The sequence below is a fragment of the Argiope bruennichi genome, chromosome X1 (genome assembly GCF_947563725.1).
Source record: "Argiope bruennichi chromosome X1, qqArgBrue1.1, whole genome shotgun sequence".
Lineage (NCBI taxonomy): Eukaryota > Metazoa > Arthropoda > Arachnida > Araneae > Araneidae > Argiope > Argiope bruennichi.
In genome coordinates this window covers 72526817-72554497 of record NC_079162.1, presented here as the reverse complement: position 1 = coordinate 72554497, position 27681 = coordinate 72526817, and the positions used below count along the sequence as shown (strand labels likewise).

The following is a 27681-nucleotide window of genomic DNA, read 5'->3' as shown; positions in this document are numbered from 1 at the left end:
CCTGCATTTGGCGAAGCTTTTTGACAGTTAGAGAAAGAAGTTCCTGAAATACTCAAGATTTAGAGCATTTGAAAGCGAATTATGCAATCTCATTGACGCTAAGTAGAAGGAGATAACATTTTCTTCATTTTTTATTTACTTTTTAAGGGTTGCAATGCATCAAAGGTGGGTTGTTCCTGTTGAATAATCTTAAAAGCACATGGTAAAGATATAAGAAAAATTTATCGAATCACATGGTAGTTGTTCAAACACGGTGCGAAGAGGAGGCAAAATTAATTCTGTTTTTCAGTAAGAAAGTTTTTATTTTGAAAAATGGGACTTTATGTTTTATTTTCAATTAACATTTAACCCTCTCGTACGAGTAACTAATTTCTATTTACGATTTATCTTTCCTTTTTTTTTTATTTATAAGTAATTTATGTATTCTCATTTATTTTCTTGTATTTCTACTAATACTCACTAAACAGGTGTAATAAGTGGATGTGGATTTCGTATATTAAGATATCATATATTAAATTTCAGATTTTTATGAAACTATATAATCCAAAGACTTATTTTTAAAATTAAATTTATATATAATTTGATATTTTTATGTACTCAATTTCATTTTGAATCTGCTGTAAATTGATTGTTTCATTATCAATATTTCTATGATAAGAAGTGCAAATTTAATGTTTTTAAAAACTTTTTCAGACAGATACTAATAAGTAAGTAGCTTTTCAGTTTTTTAAAACCAAAATTTCCACCTTATAAAGTTTGCATTTTATAGCCAGAAATTATTTTTACTTTTTGTCTTTCTAGAAGATTGTGCTATTTTATCTTTTATGTACTTTTCACTGCATTATTAACTTAACATTTTTAATTTCTTTATTAGAAAAGGTGAATACGAGCCTTTACTGGATGAGATGCTTACTGTGTATGTTGAGAGCAGTTTAGCAAGTCCTTTATCAGGAAATGTTTCAATTGAAGTGAATCCTAGATCAACTGTCAGAGACATTATTAATAATTTTCTGTTTTCTCTGCAACGGGATGATAGCTCTGTGCCAGGATTGGCTATTTTTGATAAACACTTCAATAAACTTGACTGGAATGCTTCAATTGAGTCCCAAGGAATAGAAGAAGGATCTAAATTATATATTGGTTATGATAGTAAGTTACATTCATATATTAATTTGCTGAGGTAGTGAAGTATATTATTTGTTATAAAGCTATACTGAATGAAAATCACTAATATAATTTATTTAAACATTTTAATTAAAACATTTAACTGTTTTTGATATTTGTGATCAATTCAAAATTTATTTAATACTCATAATAGAATACAAGATTTAATTAACTTGGTTTTGTTTGTTAACTTCTTGTGGATTATGCATTGAAATCAGAACTGTCGTACTCCAAAGTTTCATGTATATAAATTTATTAATTTGTTTGATTTTACACATAATATTTAAATTATCAGCAATCTGATGCAATATTTATATGATATAAAACTAAAAAAAGGTTCTGATAGCTTTGTTTTTCACCATATTGTCCTTATATTCCTGTATGCACCAATGCTTCTGCTTAATACCAAACAATTTACAATACTAAAAAGAAAATCTTGAAAAATTAGGTTTTCTGTAATATCAAACAGTTGTAGCTCTAATGCTATTATTAGAGTAAAATCTGACTGTTATAAGAGAACTTACAGCCTGTTTGATATCATGTTTTTTAGGTAAATAATGATTAAATTATTATATGGAAATATTATTGAAATTTATTTGTTCATTATCAGTAATAATCGATTTCTATATGTTATTTATTTTATTCTTTATTTGAATATTTGGTGATGAAAAATTTGCTCATATATAGAATTGGAAAACTTTTGTAGTTTAAATCAGGTTATGACTAAAAAAAATTATTTAGCTCTAGCTTAGATTATGCAAATAATTTTGGCTACTATTATCATTAACATATGCTTATTATTGAGGATGATGTATTTTCTAGCATTCAGTCATAAACTTTATCTTTAATGTTCTATTAATGAAAACAATCTTGCCTGTTGTCCACTTGAAGGAAAATAACAGGATGCACCAATTATTTAATTTTTATTTAAATTTTAGTGCATTTATGTCTGCTTTTCTCTTAATTGTGATGGCAGCTGATTTTTTTAAATTTTATTTTCTAAAATAATTTGTAAGTTATGCAAGCTGATATTTCCAAGAAAAGTCTTATTTCAGCATATTTGTTATTAATATATTTCTCTTTTAAATTCAAGCTTCAAGAGTGTACATATTTTTTTTTTTTTAAATTCAGACTAAAAAAATAGTTTAATCTATTGAACTCTTTTTTTTTTTTAATTTGTAATTTGTATATACAAAGAACTTAAGTAATTTTATTATTGAAATATTTTAAATTTTTATTCTGTTTTAAAGTGTTTGCAAAACTAGATTCCATGTATGTAATGTAAATATGTCAACTCTGCTTTCCGTCATAAGAATCTGAATTTTAAGAAATTTGATAAAAATTATAGAAGTAAATTATTATTAAAGATGGGTCCTATTCAGTAATCTTTGAACTAAAATGCTTTCTTGAGGATATTTGTTAAATAAAGCATTAATGTTTCTGACCTGGATATTGTCACCTACTTGTAAATTTGATATTGAATTCAGTTAATCTGTCTTTATTTCTTGTTTATTTCTATTTTAAACTGGCAATGTAACTTATCCCCTAGAATAAATTTTTAATGATACAGTACATCCCGTTTCTTTATGAATATAAATGTTTTTATTGGCTTTAAAAATGCCAATTCTCTTCCAGTTAATATGAATATTTGGGGGGAAAAAAAGTTCACAAATTTTAGAAACAATTCCTACAGTATATGAGAATTATTAGTATATTCTTTGTAGATAAAGCATTCACTATATAATAGACTTGTGTCTATTATATAGTACTATATAATATCCACTGTATAATATATCCACTGTATAATATATCCACTGTATAATATATCCACTGTATCTTCACTATATAATAGACACTGAACATTGTGTCTCAGTGCCACTATGTGGGCCTGATATGATTTAAATATTTTTATCATATGTTTTTGTAGATGGTTGGGTAGAGGAATGGTAATTTTCTGTCTTTAATTGTGAAACTGAAAGCTGTAGTTGGTGTTTCATCTCAAAATTCTTGAACCATTGATTTCCCAAATTAATGCAAGGAAATATTTACAGACATTTTACTCAGCATTTATTTAGAATTTAAGATCTTGATGTTTAAGCAAATCTGTATTTTCCAAGCAAGACTGAAGGCTTTGTTAATAAGCTATGAAATTCTCTTTCTAGAGTACATTATTTTTGTTTTTCAAATTTTCCAGTATGGGTAAAAAGTTTCTTTCATATATTTTTTTTAATTCATTAGCATGTTATAAGTTCTGTGTTACATACTGTTTATGGAATGACGTTATTGAAACTGATAAAACAAATCTTAAGAAATAAGTAATTTTTTTTTAAAGTGTATAAAAATTCACACAATAGTTTAATAAATTTAAATAAATAAAAATAAAAAAATAGCTGAATTATTTAGATTTTTGAAGTATTAAATATTTTTCATATTCGATCCTATTTCAGTTTTGATGATACCCCCATAAGATTTTTCCCCCTGCAAATTAGATTTAGAATTAAATGGGTTATAGAACGATGTGTATTATTGCTGATATATGGATACAAAATTATCTTTTAATTTTGAGACTTTATTAACTGCAATAGTTTCAGCCTATTATTCTTTGTTAAATTAATTAAATTATGTTTCGAAAAAATTAAATAATTTTTTTGGCACTTTGAAATTTCAGGCTATGAAGTAGCAACATATGAAATGATCTTTTAATCATGTTATAGTGTGTAAGTTTTAAGAACAAATTATCAAATATATAAAATTCAAAACTGGCCTTGAATCTGGGGGAAGTAATTTTCTTTAATTTTCTTGAATCAGTGAAAGGAAATATTATTAAAAATGTAAAAGTTTTAGACAGATTTGTAACATCTGCTGCTGCAAGAAAGCTTTTGCAATAACTTTCACTTTTTGGATATTCTATCATTTATATGTCGTCACTGAAAGTGCAAAAGGTCGTATGTCATACATGATTAACATATGAAATACACCCTTTTGCACCTGATTAATGATGTTCAAATAAATCTTGTGTGTATATTCGTATAATGCCTCATAACTGTTTTTTTCTTAAATTATGATTATTCATGTTTAATTCAAAACTTTGCTTTTACCTACTTGTTTTTTTTCTTTATTAGTTCATGCACTGCAATTATTTATTCTAGTTCTTTTTGAATGAATGTCAAGCCTATTACCCCTTTGTAAAATATATCTACTGTAATAGCACTGCTCGGTATAATTCCAAGGAACCTTCCATGAATATAAAATTATAGATAATGCAAATATATAGCTTAAAATTTTTGTATTTTTAAAAGCTTGCTTCAAAATTTTATACAAATAGCAGATAACATTTATCCAATTATGTTCATGTAAATTTTTGATAGATATAATTTTTTTTATCAGTATTCTCATTAAAATTTATTTTTTAATTTTGAAAGTTGCTATAGGTCATTTTAAATGTTACTTTACAAGCTTTTTTAATTTTCTCCTTGTGTTTTTGTATTTCCTTATCAACTTATTAATATTTGCTTTTAAGTATAATAGGCAGTTGAGTAACATGATAGCTAAATTAAGTCTGAAAGTGCCAAAAAATTCAAACATTGTTTTTCGCATTAAAGTGTCCATTGAGTAGTGTTTTATGGTGTGGTAAACATGAAAAGTGCCAGAATTCATTCTATGTTGCTTAAAAGAGCATGTTAAGATATTGTTAGTATGAATGCCCCTGCAACTAGTATGAAAATTTCTTTGCCATTTCCTAACATTTTTACTTTTGGCACAACATTTACTTTTTTTTCTTCTTGTAATCAATTAACTGAATTTGAGTTTTTGATGAGTATACTCATCATGGAAAAAGTACAACATTTTGTGTAATGACGAGTTTATTCGTCAGGAGTTATAAGTAGTGACAATTTGCTGTTTGAATTATAATTTTAGTAAAAACTGTAACATATTCGTAAACTTCAAGATGTTTAAAATATTTTGAGGCTAAATCGAAATCAAAGGAACAAATAAAAGATAATTATGCATTGCACCATGCTTTGCTCAATAACATTCTCTAACAGCAAATTAAAATAATAAATTAATTTTTTTGTTTTTTTCGTTCATATGCAAAAAATGTATGTTAGTTTAAGTGAATAAATAAATGTGATTATTGATATAAAAAATAGTCACTTCATTACAATATAAATTTTATATTACACATACTCTGTTTGACAAGTATACTTGTTATCGCTAAATTTTTGCAACACAATTTAGATAATACATTTTCAAAGAGATCGAAACAATTAACTGGTTAAAAAAACTCAAATATGCTTTTAGACTTGATTTCCCATTTAGTAATCTCTTCAATTTTTATTCAAAGTGCTTTAATTTCTGTTGGCTATAGTTAAATTTTCATTTTTGGTCTATCATAAATATACAAGAAGGTTTTTAAAAAGTTTTAAAACTAATTTTTCCCCCTTTCACTATTGTTCTTGACATCATTCTTGACATCACCACTTGTTATAAAAGTAAAAGAAGTGGTATTTATCCTCATCTCCCCTTTTATTTCTCCTTTTATGTCTGAACGTCTGAACATAATGATTCTATTATTTCTAAAACATAGTAATCTTATGTAGAATCTTTGCTGCAGTCTTATGTAGAGTTATATAGAACTCCTTTCTAAAACCCAACACATCCTCATTTTTGTGTGGTGCAGAAGTTTGGAATACTGCACAAGTATTGTCTGCATTATTGGAACATGGTTTAAAATTGCGAGTTCCCACTCTAAATTGCTCTTGCATATCTTCTGTACAAGAAACTAATTAAATTAAACTAAAATATATATATATAATTTGGTCTGCGTGTGGTGAATAACAATTTTTTAAATAAGTGATTTATATGGATTGCAAACTGTAGGAACTGTATAACTGTAGGAATATTTGTGGATATAACTGATGTAGTATCAAAACATCTTTATTTCTGTAAGCAATTTTGTGTCAGGGTATTTGAAATTTTTTGTTTTAGGTAAAAAGCATTTTAATACTCTTAAGGCACAATTTTGAGCATTGAACAAATATGTGAATTTGTTGATTAAAAGAAAAAAGAATTTATTTGAATGTTTTTTATAAATTACATTTTATGAATAATTTATAAAGTAAATTCAATTTTATTGCATTTATAGCAAGTTATGCCAAGTAAACAAAGAAATGGGATATTTCCTTTATATACTGGAATTTTTAAAAAAAATCAGTTCTTATAATACCTTATTTTCAGGGGGGAAAAAATAAATAACATTTTTACATGAATATGCGGTATTAAGTTCTTCAAAAGCTCATATGCAACAAATCTGCAATTTTTAACTTTCTAATCATTTGAATTACTTGAAAAATTATGTAAAATGTTGTTGAAACTCACCTTTAAATCGCATAAATTCCAAAAAAAAATATAGCTTTTAAAAAAATTTTCCTCTTTCTTTCGGTATAATTCGTTTCTGAAAATAAAAGGAAACGTCTAATTAAAAAAACGTATTTTTTTTTATTGTTTGAAGATAATTTTATAGCCAAATGTTCGAAGTTATATACATTGTTTATGTAATAAGATATTGTGACAAAAATTGTTGATTGCAGCAAAACGTCATAGAGTGGCCACTTCTGTATAACTGTCATTCTCAACGACCATTTCTGTTTAGCTCGGTATTTTTGTCTCAGTCTTTTTGTCTCATATTATTTAAATGCCCACTAGACCAAACACTCGAATTCCTCCATCCCTTTGTGCCCTTTCTGTTTCAGTGAAATCCATTCCTTTTATACTTGCAGCTTAGGTCCTTTCTTTCAGGTAAAGGGAAGTATGAAAAGAACATACGCACAAAATCGATGAAGGAAATCAAATCGAAATTAACTAATCCTTTTCCATTTTGGAGTGAAAAGAGAATTTTGCTTTTTACCTAAGTGGTGAATTCAAACAATTTTTGTCACTTAGCTCTTTGAACAATGATCTAGCGCATGAGAGTGTTAAATCACAGTATAGTTATGAAAATTTTTTCAAGAAAGGAAACAAATCTTTCAGTTGTTGGAGAATACCAGCAGAGTAGTCATTAACTTAAAAAATTCTGTGAAAAGTTGTTTTAATTGCCCATTTCTCTTCAACTATCGACAAATCGATTATACTTTTTCCTTTCAAAGACAAAGTTGAGAAAAGTTACCTCCAATAAAAACTGAAAGATCCAGCACATTGAATATTCTTTCAAAATCACATCGAAATCTTTGATTATGGAACGTTTTTTCTTCAGATAAATATTAAAATTCACAGTCGGAACTAATAAATTAGGACTTGTATTAATTGTTAGTTTTTTAATTTTCCAAAAATGAAAACCTTGTAGAGTAGCCATTTCCTATGAAAGGCTGATTTTGCTTGGGACGTAAAATGATTGCTCTAGAGAAGTACATTTTAAAAATATTGTGCTAAGAATACATTTTTCTTTCAAATTTTACTAGCCTTCTTCGGTGATCAGCTGTTGGCCCATCAATTTAGTAGTATTAGTTTAGTTACGTCGTCCAACTTTAAATTATACCTTGCCACTACAAAAAAAAAAAAAAAAAAAAAAAAGTCGCATTATATTACCATATTAAAATAGCATATTCTGGCTGTTGAATTATTCTTGCAAAGTGACGAAATCGGACCATTTGCTAAGGTTGGGGACTTTGTCAATGTTGAGATATTTCTGTAAAACAGAATGATAGCGATGGGAGTGACCAGTGTTGACGCATCTATGTATTATGAGATTTTATATGAAAATAAACATTAGCGAAATTGGATTTGTGGTTGGGGTAAGGGAGCTGATTCTTAGGTCTTACCAATTATTTTAATATGTGGATGGCAAAAAGTTATTATGAATATCAAAATATTTTGTATGAAATTCTATGATATGTGCTGAAAATATAATTCGCCCAGTCAAGTTGATAAGAAATATGAAATTCACTAATATTTTAATTCGTATTGAATGCAAATGTTTCTTTAAAGAAATCGAAGACAGGGACAAAAGACAAAATTTGGAAAGTAAGAATTCTATTCTATATAATAGGTGCCTAGTTCTAAGTGCTTTGGTGATATTTCGGTTTTTTCTTATTGTCTTTGATTCTATCAGAGATCTACTGTACATACCATACTTATGCGCATTGTATGTGATTGCGACTCAAATGTATGCACTGAAATTTGATTTAAAAATTCAAATGAATGCATTATGTTTGCGTTTGCAGCAGTGGCGGATGCAAGCATTTTGCGTCCCTAGGTAGAGCACATTATGATGCCCTTCTTTTAATAACTAGTTAATTTCACATTTCTTGTACTTAATTAATATGTAGATGATTTATTTTAATTTCCAACAAATTAGGCATAAATATTACATATATTAGTATATTATAAATCATTTGATAGAAAATAATGATTTCCTTATTTACATGTAAAAGCATATACTATATAATTATTTTGATGAATTAGAAGGAAGTAATAAACTTAAAACAAATATAACATTAATTTTTTTTCGAAACAAATATAGCATTAATTTTTTGGGGGGATTTGCTATGTGGAATATAAATAGCTAATTAATATCCCAATTTATTATAAATAAGTAACTAATTATATTTTATTTGATAAATTAATGTAAACACATTCTAATCTTAATATTTTATGATTCATAGAATTTGTACTTCGTACAAATTTATTTGGTAACATGGTGGATATTTTTTAATCCACATGTAGGCACCCCCTCCTCAATCCAGCAACCCTAGACTACAATCTAGTCTGCCTAATCAGAAATCCATCACTGGTTTGCTGTTAATATATTATGCGGTCAGATTAAAGTCTGACCGTAATTTGCAAGGCAGCATAATCTGTTCACAGCAATCCGATGAAAATAGTCAACACGGGACATCATTTTTACAGAAATAGCTAGAGCTAATTATTTAATAGACTAAAATATGAATAATACTACTAGTTTTCATTTGCATTCATGTTTTGAAACCATACTGATTTTTGGTTCATATCTGTATTTATAAAAATAAGTGATTATGCCTGCAGCATCCAGACAAATTTAACGCACTTACAATCGTGAAATCTTAAAAGTATTTATAATAGTGACTAAATGCGTATCGACATTCGAATTTTAAAATGTAGTGTAGAAAATTTGCATTTAATATTTTGCGGTCGGATTAGATGTTGCAGATGACTTTTCGCATGTATTTATTTGCCCGTATTAAGATACTACAGGCGTTGTCTGATGTGTGCTCTAACAAGGTTATGTAGTGTTAGTAATACCGCTTTAAAGAAACGGTATGAATTGCCGCCAGAGGCAATATTGCAGCAGACATGGTTTAACCGGATGATCATGCATAATTCCAACTCAAACATTTTCCCGAAACATTGCTAGTACAGCCATGCATGTATAATGCGCATATTTTCAACTGTTCTTACATAATAGTTTTGGGTATTTGTAGATGGGCTTTTCTCATTGAATTATTCATGTAAAGCAAAATCTGCGTCCACGGCAATCTGTTTCTGAAACCACAGGGCGAATTCGACATTTGGCAGGTTTTGAACTTCGTGCATATAAATGGATTCGTTCCTTGTTTCTTGCATCGTATTCTCCATTTTGTCATTTAAGAAATATGGATAGTTTGGGGCAATGCCGGTTTGCTGGATTCATTGTACTCACTGAACCCGCCCCACAATGCCTTTTTACCATTTCTTATCCGCTCAGCATTCTATCTGCAATTCGCAAACTAGCTCCTTTCACAGAGATTTTGGTGTAATCGCTGAAAGATTTTTGCATTTGACATGTCTTCTTAGAAAAAGTTCTCTGTATAAAATTTACTTCCCTTGTATTGCAGTCTACATTCTTCAACCTATCAGACATTTCGGCCTTCTTTGATTCGGGTATGCATATGTTTCTTTGGAGATTCACAATACGATTAACGGAAGTTGCTTTGAGCAGCAAATTCATATTGTTTGCTTAAAAGAGCCTTCTAGCGCACTTCACTGGCTGTTTTTCCAACTTGTCTTTGCATGATGATTAGTCAAATTTATTAGCCACGATGTATGTACCTTGAATTTTGAAACACATTGTGTGTGAAAGTTGTATGAAGTATCATTTTGCATATGTAATAAATTTTGAAACATCAGAAATTTAAGATAAGTAAATCATATAATAGAGTGGAATTGTTAATCGGTTTACTTAAGAATTTAATTTATCTTCTGGTTAGATGACGCATTTGCTAATGGAATTCAGGTTTGATTCACGTTATAACTTTTAAAGGGTAACTGAAATATGTCAAGTTAATCGCTTAATCACAGCTTTCTTAGAAATTTTTTTAATTAGATGCACATGAGATAAATTTAGTCCTTTCTCATCAAACGACATGCAAGAATGGACTGCATAATATTTTCTGTCTTTAATACCTAGAAGCAAATAAATTTTTTTTAAATTACATCCACAGTTTCATTATTAAATACTGATTAGTATGCAGATTAAAATAGTTAAGCAGAAGATATTAGAATCATAGAAAAGAAAATCAGAAGGGTGAAAAGGCTAATATTTGGTTGAAAAATACAAGTAACTCTTAGAAGAAGTGAATCTAAACAATACTATCTACTTTTATTTCTGAGATAAGGCAGTTTATGAAGGTAATTATCTCTATTCTTTTGTAGAGCTTAGATTGTGTTACGTTGTTCTTTATTTAAACAGATTATTTTTTCCTCCATTGAAAAATGTATGCATATTTTCGTAAAACGTATTTTCGTAGTTTGTCTTCCAGATTTAAATTGATGTTAAAAGACGAAAGAGTTCAATTAATATTTTTCGAAAGTGTTTTTGTGTCTTAAAGTGTGAGAATTCCTATAAATGTATTTTCTCAATCTGTGAAGGACAGAGATTTTTCGAAAAAGTGAATCTGAATTTAGCACGTGACAAATAAATGTATTGACAGTCAAGACGCATTTCTTTTCACCACTTGCAGATCCAAACAAAACAAAAAGAGTCAGAGGGAAACAATATGCTTTTTAGAAAGTATTTTGCCTCCTTTTGCTATAGTAAGTACAACTTAAAAATAGCATTATTTCCTCATTTATAATAAAGTATTTTTTGAAAATTGTTTAATGAAGACAATTTATCATATTCGTCTCGCCGAATATTATTGTTTCGATTCAAGATCTTTACGGTTATTCAACGTGATTTAGTACCTTTTCAGAAAGTTATGTGTAACTCGTGTACCACATCCTTTTCAGAATGTTATGTATGTGTACTCATGTACCGCAGAATTCCTTAGGTTAAGAATCAATGTACAAATATCGCTTTATTTAATTATATTTTATTTGGAATCGGAAAAAAATTGTCATTTCCGTATTATGAAACGTTTTTTCCTCATTTTGCATCTAATTTTTCTCATGCTACTTAAAAAGAGATTAGTGTTGTGAAGTTATCTCGCTCTTGGGGATCATTTTTTACAATTTCAAACCTGCGTTCAAAATGTGAGTAGAGTTTGTACAAATTTCACAACCCATAAGAATGCCATTAATCCGGAAATGATTCTTATCTTGGTCATTAATATGAAAAATTTGTTTGCAATTCTTGCTGCTGCAATGTGCACGTGTCGTTGCTCTTTAGGTCCGTTTTTATTGTTTCAGGCTTACTTTCTGCTGGTTCAATTTATGATGGTTTTTGTTTTTATTGCTTTTGTGACTACATTTCTCTAGTTGTGCGATTTGTTTGCTGAAAAATAGAAAAATCCAATATTGACCCATTTGATCGTGGATATAAATTAGGAGGCCTGTCGAGAGTAATTCGTTCTTTGTTTACCTTCAGTTAACCCTCTGGCTGCGTAATTCTTAAAAATCACTATTTAGATGCGATGTTTAAGTTCAAATATTTTTCAAAGGAAGTGAACTGATACTATATGTTACACGATAATGTAATAAAGATTTGTAATCGTAAAAAGACTTTGAACTGCGAAAAACGCTGGAGGCAACAAAGAATGGATTGATTGCCAACCCTCGGGATACGCAGCTGGAGGGTTTAAAGATATTGAATCAACAAGTAATGTGCTTAGTTGCGCTCTGTAAAATGGGTTTTAAATATTAGTACTTTTTTTTCTTGTTGTAAATAATAGTTATTAAGTAGTTTTCAAATTAGGAATGGCATTTGAAAATTAATACTTGGGGAATAACGAATTTTTGATTGTTTTGTGTATTTTAAATATTGAATGAAATTAATTGAAAGGGACTTTATTATTAATGTTTAATGGCCATTCGTCATTTCTTTAAATTGGAAATAACTGTTAATTGAAAAGTAAAGTTATGGTCTGACCAGATTTTTGACCCCCTGAAAATGGACACTGCCATCGTTAATCACAGCCAGTTGTGCTTTTGTATTGTTTATGTGAAATTTGTGCGAAAGTGTTAAAATAAAAATAGTAAAATATTAAACTATTTACACTACGAGAAAGACAAAATGTTTTCTTGAGGCAGTTTTTGTTATTTAATTCATTTTGCATTAAAAAAAAAATTCTTATTTCTCAGACCTTGTCAAACTTCAGGCTCTGGTTTGATAGACTATCTAGTTTTGTTCCTTCGAGGTTGGTTTATACCATAGAATGTTTGTCTTTCGGGGAAGAGCTGAATAATATTTTGTAATTGACCTTAACCTTTAATAATTAAACTTTTGGTGAATTCTTGAAAATAATGATTTTATGTAACTTAATTTTACGTATCTGTTTTTTAAATTATAAAACTTTTTCCATTTTGACAGAATCCCGCATTTTTCGACCATTTCATATTGCAGTTGTTGGTGCAGCAACCTTAGTCATTGCTGTTATCCTTTTCATTGTTTCATGTGTACTGTTTGGAGCGACTGGAGGTACTGTTGCAACAGATGTAAGTTTTTATTCGGTGTAACCTACGATTCTTTTATTTTATTCATTTTAAATACCAGCCGATTGAATATAATGCTTAAGCTTTTATATTATCGTTTAGTATACTTAATTTTTCTATGTTATATATGTTTTGTTTTATGAATATTTTCATAGTTCAATTTAAACTTTCAGATATATTTCCCTATACGTACTAATCTGACAAGGATAATTTCTAGAAAAATATTTGAATTATTTATAAATGCTGCAGACCTTAGAATTTATGAAAAACAAATTTTATTATTTTTTAAACACTTTGATAGAAATATATTGGATCCTATTATGAAAGTATTTTTAATATCTTTGATATGCAATTAAGTTAATACATTTGTGTTTCACCGTATAATTATATTGATACTTTTTCTTCAATATTTAAGTATAATTATCTGAAATGTTATTATTTTTATAAAACCTCAGCCGCATTTCACTTATTGCTTTTAGTATGGAATCGTTATTGATGCTGGATCTACTCATACTGAAGTATTTTTATACTATTGGTCTGGCAATAAAGATCATGGTACTGGTGTTGTGAAACAAAAAGACTCATGTGAATATGAAGGTAATATATAAAAATTCTGAAATTGTATAAAACCATTTTAGTAAACTTTTTTATGTAAGTTATTCAGTACTATTTTAAATTAAGTGTAATTTTTTGAATGTGTTTAATAATGCTAGGTATTACTGAAATTATTGCTGAAGTTGCTATAATATATATAATATTACGTTCAATGTATTCTTTCAATTCACTAGTCAAATGTATCACTTTGGAAACGCTGATATTCTAAATTTAGAGATATTAAAATATCTAGTTATAAAATAATTTAAGCCTAATATTGGGAATTGGGATTGTTTTTATTATAACTGATTGTCTTTCATGCACAGAGAAATTGATAGAAAAGCGAAGCCAGTCGAAAGCTTTAACCAGTTATGTTAATGTAAGTATTTACATACATGATAAAGTTGTTGAATAATGGATTTTTTTTAATAAGATCCTTCTAAAGCAGATGGAAATTTGCATAACATGTCACTTACTTTTGGTATTCTGTATAGATAAACAATAATCACAAAATGTTTAAATAAGGGGTTTGTTGTTAAATATAAAGTTCTTATTCCAAAACTATCGTGAAGCATGGAACAAATATTCATTTCTGTTAAAAATGAACGAAAAAAAAGTTTTAAAATATTTTATTAGTATGTAAAAGTATGTTTCTCCCATTTAAAATATTTGCCCAATATTCTAATTTGATTACTTAACTACGGTAATGGATGTTACTATATATAGGGGAAAAAATGGAAAAATCTTGTATATAATTATTTGCCGGAAATCTTGACAAGATTTGGAGTTCGGGTTCATTTTTTTTAAATACGAGTGCCCTTCACTGTTAAGTTATTGGTAAAATTTTGAACAAGATTGTTACATAGCACTTCGTTAGAAAACTGTAAATAAGGTGCAATGAATAAAGTGGGAAAAGTTAAGTATTTGAAGAACTTGTTGCTTTTGGGTGAAAGTAGATTCTAATATTTGGGTCTGTTTTTCCTCTTGGTACTTCAATTCGGAAACAAGTATTTTCTTCCTGTAAATAAGATGCAAGCATGATATAAATAAAAACGTTCATATAAATATACAAATAACATATGGAAGGTTTTGCAATGAAAAAATTATATAAAACATCTGAATTCGTAAATTGAAATCATTTTGCATTTTTATCTTTAATCTTTAAATCATTGTCATCTTTTTTATCTTTAAAACAAGATTTCCTCCCCCTTCTACCGTCACATGCATTTTTCTTAATTCACTGCATATAACTTTTTAATTTTTACTTTAAATAACATTTTTTTTCCTCAAGAGATAAAATTTTCTATTATTTCAAAGAATTAATTATTTTAGCAGCTTCCTTCTACTAATTTCTCTTTTCATTGCCCGATTATGTTACGTTTAAAATCTATGCTAGATTTTACTTTCAGTAATATGCATTTCATAATATTTTTTGGAATATTATAAATTACACTTTCATGCTTGTTTCAAAGTTTACAAATGTGCACTCAAAAGTAGTTTTTGAATATCTAGAATGCCATAAACTTGTGTATTTTTAAAAACTTTCTATATATTGCTTTATAAAAAAATATTATGAATATAATAAATTTTCAACAAGGTTTCATGTTCAATTTTTACATTTGTTTTCTGGGAAAGAAGTATTTACCATATCACAGCATACATGAAAGATTGAATCGTTAGATTATAAAGGGATAAGGATACTAAAAATTTGTCTAAATTCTGATGGAGATGTATCCCATTATGTTAATTTTTCTCGCTAACGATAACTGGAAATTATGCACGTTGCTTACTTGAATATATTACTTCTTCAGGTTGATTTTACTTAAACTTTCTGCACCTTTCAAATTTTTATTACTTATAAAGTTATTTGCAACGATATAAAATCTTCACATCTTCCTGTTCATATGAATTTCTTTTTTTTAATATTTAGAGGGTATTGCTACTGGAAATGATCCTGAAAACATTCTTAAATGTGTAAATAATATTACAAATCAGATTCCTAGCGGATTACCTTCACCAAGACTTTACTTAGGTGCTACTGGAGGAATGAGGCTTCTTAAGTAAGAATTTTTGTGAATTTATTTGATGTTACTATATGTATTTAGTGTCTTGTTCTCTGGTTTTAAAAACACTTAATAGTTTATCTTTGTTTGAAAGGAGTTTCGTTTTTGAATTACAATAAAAGCATCCAATTATCTAGTGAAGATTTTAATTCCAGTGTCATTAAACATGGAACTGAAGAGAATTTTTATTTACTTCAACCAAAGTTTTAAGAATCGTGTTATTTTGTTGTAGAGTATGATTAATGCTTCTAACGTTTTTGGTAAATATTGTTTGGAGGAGAAGCAGGCTGATTTTGCCTTCGTTGTTGTAATTTAAATTAATGCACATAAAATAAAGGGTACTTTATTTTAATTAGATATCTTCCCACTGTATATGACTACATTTGAAATCATAATTGATATGTCTAACTTTGATATCTGTGAATGCAGATTTTCACATATATTTTTCTGATGAATATAAGGCAGTTTTTGTCTATTTTCAGTGCTTCGGATCCAAAAGATGCCAACCTCATTCTAATGACTTTGAAATATGCATTAAGCACCAAACCTGTTCAAGTCGAAACTGTAGATATAATTAAAGGAGAAGATGAAGCTTTGTTTTCATGGATTTCAACCAATTTTTTGAACCAATCTTTGACCCAGGGGCAGGTATGTTTTTTTCAAATAAGAAATTTAGAGAATTTTGTATATATAAATTGTATTCCTGTCCTAAAAGTTAGATTATTGTTATGCTGGAATTCTCTCAGAAATAAAAACTACAGTTTATGGATAATTAATGAAAAAAAATGTTTTTTCCCCCATTTATGTGAAAATAAATAAGGTTTTAAGAAATCAAAGTGATGAGAAGAATGTTGTTTAACTTCTGACAGAAAAGAAACTTTGCTTTATTATTATTAAAATTAAACTTTATTTTATTATTCTGGGGTTATCACTATTATTAAGAAGAGGATAATCATTATTATTTAATTACAATTGTTTTATTGTCTTCGCATTTGCGATGAAGATCTAAACAAGTATTTATTTTCTCTATCAAATTCAATTTCTAGACTGTTTTGAATTTGGTTCAATATTTAATTAAATCGGATAAATTGTGAAATGCATTGACATATGTGAATATTGAATATTGGAAAAATGTGCTGGAATTGGAGAAAGATAAATTAAAATATCTGATTAAAACGAACTGAAATTAAATTGCTTTTATGTGGCATTGAAAAACCTGTTTAAATTAACAAAAAATTTTACGATATTGCAGACTGTAGCTTTTAATCTTATTCTCCTTTTATTAGAAAATACCTTCATGTTGAATGTCTGTTGTGTTGATAGGAAGGGCATTTAGAAAATTATAAATTTTTGTATTTATATCTTTTTGGAGCATTTTTATCTTCCTTGGGAGCCACTTCAAATGTGATACTCAACATCGTGTTAAAAGGAGACTTGACTCAAGAGTGTCTTTTCTCTTATGGTAGACCGATGTACGGCAGCTAGTCAAGCTACGGCAGTCCTTCAAGCTTTTCTTTGTGTATTAAGATCCGGACTGAAGTAACTTCGTTAGATTATTAAGCATAAAGGGGGAAAAAGCATGAAGGTATTTCATATCGCCTAAAATGCTAAGTGAAATCGGTTGTTTTATTTTTGCGGAAAAAATTAATATGGTTATTGAAGCAATTTATAAAAGCAAGTGATTTTTTTCTAATGTATTTGTATAATTTAAACTGTTTAATTTTTTTTTTTGGTAGGCTTTAGATACATATGGTGCCTTGGATTTAGGAGGTGCATCAACTCAATACGCATATGCAGAAAAAAAGAGCGCAGATAAAAATTTATCAACTGGGAGAGATCTCAACTTATTTGGGCATAGTTATTCTGTGGCCTCCGAAAGTTTTCTTTGTTTTGGATACTATGAAGCAATGGATCGTTCGGAAGCCATTGCAATGATGGTAAATATTTTTATAAATAATTTTGTGTAAAATATATAAGTAATGTATATAGGTAAAGTGAATCTACACTTGCTTTTCAGGTTTGCTATAAGTTTAATTCTTGTAATTTATTGATTATCTGGTGATTACTAGACAAAATTAAGAGGCTTATTAATGTCATGCGCGCAATTTTTTTTAACATCGAGTAGATGAAAATTAATAAGCCGAAACTGTATTTCTCCATCTTTGATATGTGTATACCTTAGAATACGTCTCGTGAGGCGTGCGGAAAATAAGATGTAATGTTAGACATTGATAAATGTTAGGAATTATGCATAATGAGATGGGATTCGAGTACATGAAGCAGTGAAAAGGCAAGAGGTTCGCAAGTAAAAAAAAAAAGTTTGAGAAACTGAGCTGAAATATCGGAAGTTTTGACTAGAAAAATTACTGTAAATCATTGTGTATGAGAATCGACGTGATAGTTTCTCATTGTACCGTTTCGGTTTACATAACTTTATTTTAGCGGCACAAGCAAGGGATTTGCACATAGGACATCGCAATACCCTTAATGCTCACCCTTACTACTCTGTTGTTCTGAACAATATGGAAGGTTGCTTAAGCCTTCAGAACTCTTCATTACCATTAATATAAAGAAAAACATCTTGCGTATTAATCTTTCATTTAAGTGTTTTCTTTTTTCTTTTCAATCACCTGCATATTTTGATCTTCAGTTATTTATCAGGATCATTGGTTGCTACACTGTAAAAAAAGTACAAATGAGGATTTTAAATGTAGATATCATTAAGTATTTTTAATTCTATATTTGTTATTTATCTTGGTGCAGTGCAAAAGTAGTGATGAAGGATCAAAGCAAGATAATGAATATTTTTTAAAAGGCTTATTAAATATACAATTTTGTTCTATATACCAAATTAACGTATATTTAAAAAAATTCCTTAAGTATATATTTAAATGCATCGTTCATTTCACTATATAAGAAGAAAAATTAAACAGATTTTCATTGTTTTTGAAATTTTTATGAATGGATACAAGGATAATGTCATTAAAAAAAACTTTGTCACTGTTACAATCCAAATTAAGTAACACTGAAATGGAATCAATCTCCATTTTCAGGAATTCAAAATAAGCAAAAGTATGTTTCCAAGAATTTAAAGGCCAAAATAATTTTATTGGATATCTTTTTCTTTACATCTGTGATGTTATAGTATCTGTAAAGATGTTTTTAAAAATTGAATTATGGCTCTGAAACTCGAATGTCCGTTTCAAAAAAAGTTAAACCCCCTTAACCAATCAGCTTTCTTTGATTTCTAAAGAGATTGTTTTTTTTTGTTGTATTGATTCAGTTAAGAATCCATACACCTCTTCAGGTGCTCATAAATTAAAATTCATTTTCGTATTGAGTTATAGCGTCAGTGAATGACTTTTAGATAATAAATTTAATAAATTAGAAATAATTGTCTGAACGAGTGGAGCTCGAGGATCAAAGTTAAGGGATTAACTTGAATTGTAAGACTGCCAAATTTAAACCCATATTTGTATCTCACCTATATGAATATTGTACAGTACATAGTGTGTAGGAAGAATTGTCTAAATTGTTAGACGTTAATGTTTAGAACAGATTAACGTCTAAATGATCTACTAGTGATCTATGATACTAGTAGATCAAAACTAATAGATCAACTAGTTTTAGTCAAAGACAGTTTAAATCGATTTCTTCCTCTTTCCAGGAGATTCTTTCCATGCATGGACTCTGCCTTCATTTTGCTGAAATCTTTATGGGAATATTGATTTGCGGGAGGATTTCGAAGAAAACTAATTCTTAGTGCTCTAATTCACTCCAACTGCCAATTATGATTTATAGAGTGTTGATTACACGGAAGGGTTTTTAATAATAACCAATTTTTTTTCCTTCGAATCTTGTTCGATTCACAAAATCGATTTAAAAAAATTTAAAATCATTTGAACATTAAAACGGAAACTGGATATTAGTGTTTCCGTCCTTCCTCTATGTATTTATTAAATTAAAGCAATTAGCAATTATTACATTGTTTATCCAGGGTGATAATACCTTACCACTTCATATAACTATTAGCATTACTTCTTTAACCATAATTTTTCCTTTTCACCCCTAGAAAAATGGAAGTGAAAAGCTATTTGATCCATGCCTGCCAACTGGTTTTTCAAGAACTCTCAACGCTAAAGAGTTTTCTGAGAAGCCCTGCGTTGGTAATAAGAATTTCACTACATGGCTCCAGAATAATTCAGATATAGTAAGCACAATCTTGAGAAATTTATTTATTTTTATTTTCATCTTCTATAAGTGTAATTGTAATCATAAATAAATGAATAAAATTTTGATTCACTGTTTATAGATTTATGTATGTTAAAAGTTTAATTGTTGTTGTTGTGAATTGTTTAAATAATCAAGATTCTTAAAACTAAAGCAGTTTCAAAACAATTGTGATACTCATCTTATTTTCTTGATGTAATTTAGCATAACTTTATCTCCACTTAACTTACTACAAATCTTGCACCTGAGTTTCAACATTGTTTGCCTTATCATGAAAGATGAAATAAATTTTATTAAAATGGTGTGCTGATTAAGCAGAGTTTTATTTACTATTCTGTTGTGCTGAATTTATAATTCATTGTTATAGCTATTATAGAATCTTCAAACCAGTTTTTCTCTATGTTGCTAACAGATAGTGCTACTAGTATGGAATCAAAATTAATCACAAAATAAGTTTTTAAATTATTGTAATAGTGTATTGTCATTGAGGATACATCAGTATGCAAAATTTTAAATCTAGCACTACAGAAAGTGAGTAAAACATATTTATAAACTTCCTTTTAATCAAGTTTTATAAAGAAAATTTTTTAAAAAATGCAGTTCCTAAATAAATCATAGACGAAAATTTCCATAAGATTAGGAATAAGCACAAAACAAGCTAGATTATTTTTATAATGCTTGGATTGTTTGTATTTTGATCGTCTTGTGTGAAGTAGATGCGAATTTTCTGTTGTTATATCCGAGTGAAAAGATTCTGTATGAAACATGTTCTGAATTCCTGCGTAAGTTTACATTTTAATATAAAGTTATTAAACAGAGGTGATATTTCTTATTACTTTTGCAATCAGATATTAGCAAAAAAAAAAAAAAAAGGTTTTATTCAAATTTTATTTTGAAACTGATTTAGGTGGTTTCTTTTACTTTAGTCATGTGTTGTCTTATGTTAAATCTTTTTCTATTTTTGAACTGAGAATAATAATTACAAATATTAATGATTATTTACAGACTCAACTAACCGTTACTGGTTCAAGTAACTACAATCAATGTAAGAAAAGTGTAGAATATATCCTAGATGACGATAAGTGTAAAGACATGGGTTATGTTCATTGCCTTAATGCACCCAAATTAGGGCGTTTAAATAGCAGATTTATGGTAAGCTGTGAATTCTGTCACTTTTTTCATTTAAAAAAGTTAATTATATTCTGATAGTTATTTATGTATATTTTTAGGCTTTCTCTGGCTTTTATTATGTGGTCCACTTCTTGAATGCTAGTAGGTCATTAGAGGAATTTACAAATGCTACTAAAAATTGGTGCAATCTTACTTGGGATGAGGTATACTATTATTTATTCATCGAAAGGAATTCGTAAAATTTATTTCTATGATTATTTGATGTTCTTTCTTTTGATTATTAGTGTTTTTAATTAGCAATTTTCAATTTAGCCAAGCAAAATTTTTTTGCATGGAATTTGATTGAATTTCTAGTTCTATACATAATTATAAACTGTTTATAACTCTTAAATTTCAAAATGTATATAAAGAAATTTTTTTAAAAAATATATTGATTCCAAATTTTTGAATTTTTTAAATGTAATTGCTTTATAGAGTTTTATCATCTTGATTTCTATAAGTAAGCTTCTGCTATTTCCATGGCATACATAACACTACCATCACAAAGCAATTAAAAGTTGCTTGCGTTTTTGAAGGAATTGTGCACAATTTTTTTTTATTTGTTTGAACTTGCTCAAGATCGCTATGTGGTCAAAAATATCCGGAAATGTTCGCGTTTAGGCATTTTTCCGAATATTTTTTGAAAGATTGGACAAGCTGAGTGAAATTCGGTGTAAAAAAATGTACCTCAATGCGCATTTCGCCGTGAAGATTCGAAGAAGCTTTTACGTGACGAACAAAAAGCGTTAAAAGGAAAAGCATTAGTGCTCATACTGTTTCTCAGAAAATAGTTAATGATTTGAAACTTTAAAATTTGGTTTTATTTGCTGTGAGCAATATTTACATGCATTTTGGTAAAAATAGCAAATATAACGATTTTTATACAAAAAAAACGAGAAAAAAAACAATTTGTAAACAAAACACGTGCAGAAAATAATGCTAAAGTATTGTATTAAAGTGAATTTTATAAATATTTGAGAAAATAAGTATTTTTTTATAAATTTTAACGGCTCAGGCGCGAAATACAACGTACGTTTTTTTCACGTTTTCAAAGCCAGAAAGTTGTCAGTGAGCTGAATTTTAGTTGTTTAGACAAGTTGTTTCGAGGAAAATTCGAATAGATGGACTAATTCTATAAAAAATTTAGACACATATTAAATACCCTTTCATATTGTTGTTGTTGCTAATCTCCTTAGTCAAGACCAAATCCAAAAATCCGTTAACAAGAAGAAAGTCAAAAACGAGAAAGGGAGAAGAATAAATTTCTCCCCAATGAAGTCCTAAACAGTCTAGAATATGTTCAGCAGAGGCCTGATGTTGGCAACATTTCGGGCAAAGAGGGTAAACTTTTTCACCCTGAGAAAAGAAAAGACATTTAAGGCGGCCACTGGCAAGGCGCGACAGGCAAGTGTTGGTTTTTCTATCACAAGGAAGAATTAAGGACTTGCCCGGCTTATTGGCTCTATACCAATCATGAGTAGTGGGAACAATCCAATTCTTCTTACTTAGAACTTTTCTCTCAGGTGAAATTCCTAAATATGTGAGCTCAGCAGAAGATGAAGTCGCTAGGCTGCTTCCTTTCTTTGCAAGCCTGTCTGCTATTTCCTTACCAAGTAGATCCACATGAGATGGGATCCACTGGAAATGAATATCATGTTGGAGTGAAATCAGCTTCAACTTCTGAAGAATAGACAAACTTGCTTTATATCCAACATAGGTCCAATTGTTAAGGTGTTCCATTGAGCTGCGGCTATCAGTAAGAATCCAAAGGTTCTTATAATTATTTTCGTGTAAAATGGTTTTAAGTCCCTCATCGATTGCTAGAAGTTCGCTTCTAAAAACAGAACAGAAGTCTGGATTTCGTTGGCATAGAGAAAAACTAGACTGAGGAGTTACAATATAGATGCCACTACCTGCAAAATTGTCGATTTTGCTGCCATCAGTATACAATTTAATGTCACATTTAAAGATTTTATTAATGACTTCCAAGGCCAATTGTCTAAGGTTTCCCTCCCAAGTCCTACATATTGCCTCAGCGTGGAGGGAGGGTATCCCTGGGCGGAATGGGTGAAGTACGTCGGGAGCTTGCTCCTGGTAGGGTCACCCAAGGCGTGAAGGCCATTCCACTATGCCCAGCTAAAATCTGCAGGCGAAGGAGCTAAGATAGTCTTCTATCTCCTGGTGCTCCAATGTTTTGACTCACAGAAGCTGCACTTCCCTCCCCATGAATCGGTTGACCCTTTCATATTTACAAAGTAATTGCATATCATAAATTGCATTAAATTTTAGACATAATAAATTTTATTATAATATTCATTACTATTTGCACAAACATCAGGTTTCTAACATTATGTAAGTGGATCTAGGTTATTATACTTTCTTTATCCTAAACGTCTCAATTACTCAAATAAAATGGTACTATCGTTTGCTTCAGTGACAACTACTACTTTTTGAAGGCTATATTTAAACTTTTATAGAAATAGCTCCCCCATTCATGGAAATCCTGTCAATTTTGCAAGAATTCGTAATTAATCTACAGGTTTGATGTATTAGACTTAAATAGAAAACCAAAATCGAGTTAGAGCACAATACCTCATCAGTGACAAGGCTTTCCAGTTTTATTTTACAAAAATATCAAGATCAAATACCCTAGAGATTATGTGGTAGTTGGGAACTCGTGTTTTGGCTTCTAATCCTGGTAGTCAACTGAATGATTTGAAATGAGAAATTGCTGCTTAATTCCTCAATTTATTTTACCCCCTCTTAATTTGGAGTACTTTATAATCATTCTGTTACCCATTTCGTCAGGAAATAATCCTTATAAAAAAGCAGGAATGATTGAATAATATGAGGCTCGAGAAGGAATTATTTAAGACTTAGAAATATTCTTTACTAATTTCAAAGATTAATTCATTTAGTAGCAGAATATGCTACTCTAACTTCTAGTAGAACGTTCTATCTCCTATACATCTCATTTTTTCTGAAAATAACACTATCTAAAAAAGAATTTAAGTGATAAGATTAGGTAAAATAGCTGTTATCTGACTTTCAGAAATCGCAAATTATTATGAACCTCAAGAATTGTTTTTGATTTAGTCAGGTTTGTGCTCTTTAAATCTGTCGCACCTTGTTGACCACCATCAACTCTATCAATCCTTTAGACGAATGAATAACGGGACTTTATTCTGGTGCTTATCGTATATCTAATCAAGAATAGTTAGTTGAAAAACCCATAGATGATTTGTTATCAGTTACTTTCTCTCTCTCCGCTTTATAGAAAAGACTTAGAATCATCATCTTCAGATTCCTCTCTCAACATAGTGTATATATATAATATTAGTTTTGTCGTTTTCTTAAATACTTGGCGTCAAATAACCCCAAATCATTAATAACCAAATTTTTTACGTAGTAATGTTTTCATAGATCACATGCACGATTCTTTAAAAATAACAGCTTTTGATTAAGTTAATGAAAATTATTGGCGAGACAGGTGCTACTGTGCTTCTAAATTTAATATTACTTCCTATCATATAATAAATTACTCCAAATGCATAATAAATATAGTTTTTTAAGACTATAGAAGCCTGTTTCTAATTGTACCGTGATGAAAATTGTCATGGGAATTGAGGCCACTATCTTGTTTTCTAAAAGTGAATTTTACTCGTAACCGTTATATCGTACAACGTGAAATATATAACTTTGCAATTAATCTTGCAAATAACCGATGTAGGGAATAAATTTTAAAAAAATGAAATCAAAACTATTCTAAAGCTGCAACTAAAGCAAACAAAGGGATATTTGACATAGAAAACGCCTTTGACGTGTTGCTCGTTTCTCTATAGAATGCCGTAAAGGCTTTTCATGTCTATACAGTATTCACCAGAGAACCCTTAGTCACCATTCTCAATTATCCTTTATGACCAGATTATATTTAAATGACATAACAGAAAATAGATAATGTGCGTAACCAAAATAATTAACTTGTAATTGGCAGAAAGTTTGTAAAAACAAATATTGTATTGCATCTTTCAAGAGATATGCAGCTTTAGAATTAATGAACATAAAGCACAATGAAAGGCAACATTTTATTCTTTTTCACAGCTCAAGAAATTAAATTTATTTGCTAACTTGTTTTATGTACTCATCTTTAGAATTAACGAAACATTCTTTTATAACAGTCATCATCTCCATTCCTGTTGGTTTTTTTTAGATTCAAAAAATTGCTCCTAAAAGTCAACTTCATCATGTGTCAAGATACTGTTTTGCTGGGATTTATATAATTGAACTTCTAACCTCTAAATATGGCTTTGATTCATCAACATGGAAAAATATCGATTTCAAAAATGAAGTGAGTAGATTCGTTTATTGGCTTTAAAATTTTCGATTATTTGAAATTATTTTAATAACACTTCTGCATAAACTAACTTTTCATAATTATGTAATTAAGTCGCAAGAAATCGTATTCGGAGTATTAATTTTAAAATTAATTGGTTTTCCAAAACAACTGATGTAAAATTCTTTTACTTAACACTAAGGATAATCACTGTTTCCTAATTTAATCATTTTTAAAAATAAATATGGTTAAATACCTATTTTAGTACAATATATGCTCCAGTAACCTTTTGATGAAAAATTAACGTTGTAAAGAATTACAGTATAATATTTAAATTTAGGTTGGAGGAGCAGATGTCGGATGGACTTTAGGATTCATGATATATGCTACAAACAACATACCAGAGAAAACTCCTTCTCCACCTGCAATATCATTGGCCATTTTTGTTCCTCTTCTAATTCTTAGTATTATTATGGCAATTCTTTCTACATTTGTTCTCCGGAATCATATTAAACGTTACTACCATTATGGGCATGAAAGATTATTGCACATTTAAAAGGAAATGTACTGGATATTATTAATTTATGAATGAAGAGTATTTTACATTTACATATCTTTCTCGTATTTATTTGTAACTGTATGTTTTGATTTATGCATCTGTTTCACGATCTGAGTATCCATTTACAAACATAATTGATAATATATTTAATAATTGTTGAAAAAGCATAAAATGTGTGATAACTTCTTGTGTATAGTTTTTAAATAGCTGTGATATTATCAAGTTTATTCCTGTGTTTCCTAATAACTAGATCAGGTATGCAAATTCCTGTTTTTGATTGCCATGGTTGTTGCCAATACTCTATTTTATTTGCAATTAGTTTTAAACTGCCAAAAGAATTATTTCATCTTTTTGTTATTTTAAAATAAATTGCTACTTTTATGATACTCATCTGTTTGTTGTCCAATTGAATTTTATGATGTTTGTTAAAAATGTTGAATGTTGTGAATATACACTAAAATTTTATCTATTGCACTAAAAAAACCCAAAATAAAGAATCTCCTGAAAATGAGTAATGTTATTTTTTGTTTCACATAGTATCAAATGTCTCTGTTCTGTTGCCGTACAAGTGCTATATATTTTGAAAGAAATTAAATAATATCGATTTTTTAAACATTTATTCAAATATTTTCTTAAAAATTTCTACAATTCAATAAATCACACCCGAGATGTTTTCATTATTAAGAAACAGAATTTCATCTTATTTTTATTAAATGAGAGAATACCAAAGAAATATTTGCTGTAGCTCATGGTAATTTGTCCATCGAGGAATTTAATACTTATTCGGTTTGAAAAAGAAATTTCTATATGAGCAGATTTATTAATTTCCTTTCAAAAAATTTATTGAACGCTGCCTCAATGTGAGCTAAATATTGTTATATATTTTTGTCCTAAGCTATATTTTTAAATGGCTGAGAATAGACATTGTCTTGAATTCGCATCTCTTTCTCTGTATAAAATTCCATGCATTTTTTGCATAGTAAGGAGTTACATAAAAGTAAGGTAATCTGAGCATAATTGGATCGGAGGTGGTGAAGAACCAATCGATCTCAGTATAAAAAACCATTTGTTGTACTCAAGTTCCCCTGGACAAGATAATGCAGTTGAAGAAAATGGGACTTTTTTTAAGTGATGAAAATTTTGTAAATTATCTCTGTCCAAGAACAATACAAAACTGTTTATTAATTAATGTATTACTTTTCCGTAAAAGTTAGATATTCAAAAGCAGATTAGAGTGAAATTAACCGACTTTAGATTTTAAATAATTTTTCATCTATTTTAAGTTAGTAACGCTAAAATCAGTTACCATCAAAACTGTTGAAAATTGTATTAAATAATATTTATCATAATACTTTAAATGAGAAAGTATCTAAAAGTTGCAGCTTATAATATAATTAAATGATCGAAAACATATCTGGTTGGTTTCGAAGTTATTACCACACCAATTAACAGCAGGATGCATAGCCTCATGAAAAGTGCTTGTGTTAAAAACAGAAAGTCCTTGATTTTCACTAGAAATGCATCAAAAACTTTGCTTTCGATTCAATCAACGTCTGGTAAAACAAACTCAAAGATTTTTTTAACGGAAGTATCAAGAAAAGAGTACTAGATCTGCAGGATGTCCATAAAAGAACTCGGGTTTTAATAAACCATTTCGAGTTAATGGTATGAATTTGGTGAGATCA

General features: G+C 28.8%; 1 protein-coding gene across 4 annotated transcripts; it reads left to right on the top strand.

Annotated features, from left to right (window-relative positions):
• Window positions 1-26507, top strand: LOC129959049 (ectonucleoside triphosphate diphosphohydrolase 1-like). Of its 4 annotated transcripts, none has more exons than XM_056071839.1 (12): window positions 1-165; window positions 875-1149; window positions 12926-13050; window positions 13527-13644; window positions 15572-15701; window positions 16187-16352; window positions 17441-17641; window positions 19777-19914; window positions 20940-21086; window positions 21164-21268; window positions 25315-25452; window positions 25778-26507. In XM_056071839.1, exons 1-12 carry the CDS (start codon window positions 155-157, stop codon window positions 25991-25993), a joined length of 1770 nt encoding a protein of 589 aa, XP_055927814.1. In that variant the 5' UTR covers window positions 1-154; the 3' UTR covers window positions 25994-26507. The 4 variants fall into 4 exon arrangements, with proteins under 4 accessions (XP_055927814.1, XP_055927815.1, XP_055927816.1 ...); XM_056071840.1 differs by having other exon boundaries at window positions 2-288; XM_056071841.1 differs by having other exon boundaries at window positions 2-355.
• Window positions 26508-27681: the final 1174 nt, after the last annotated feature.

What these genes read in the sequence shown, in the direction of transcription:
- LOC129959049 (XM_056071839.1), top strand. An exon ending in ATTATATATTGGTTATGATA is followed by an intron (nt 1,150 to 12,925) that starts GTAAGTTACATT and finishes CCATTTTGACAG; the next exon opens with AATCCCGCATTTTTCGACCA. An exon ending in TCCAGAATAATTCAGATATA is followed by an intron (nt 19,915 to 20,939) that starts GTAAGCACAATC and finishes GATTATTTACAG; the next exon opens with ACTCAACTAACCGTTACTGG.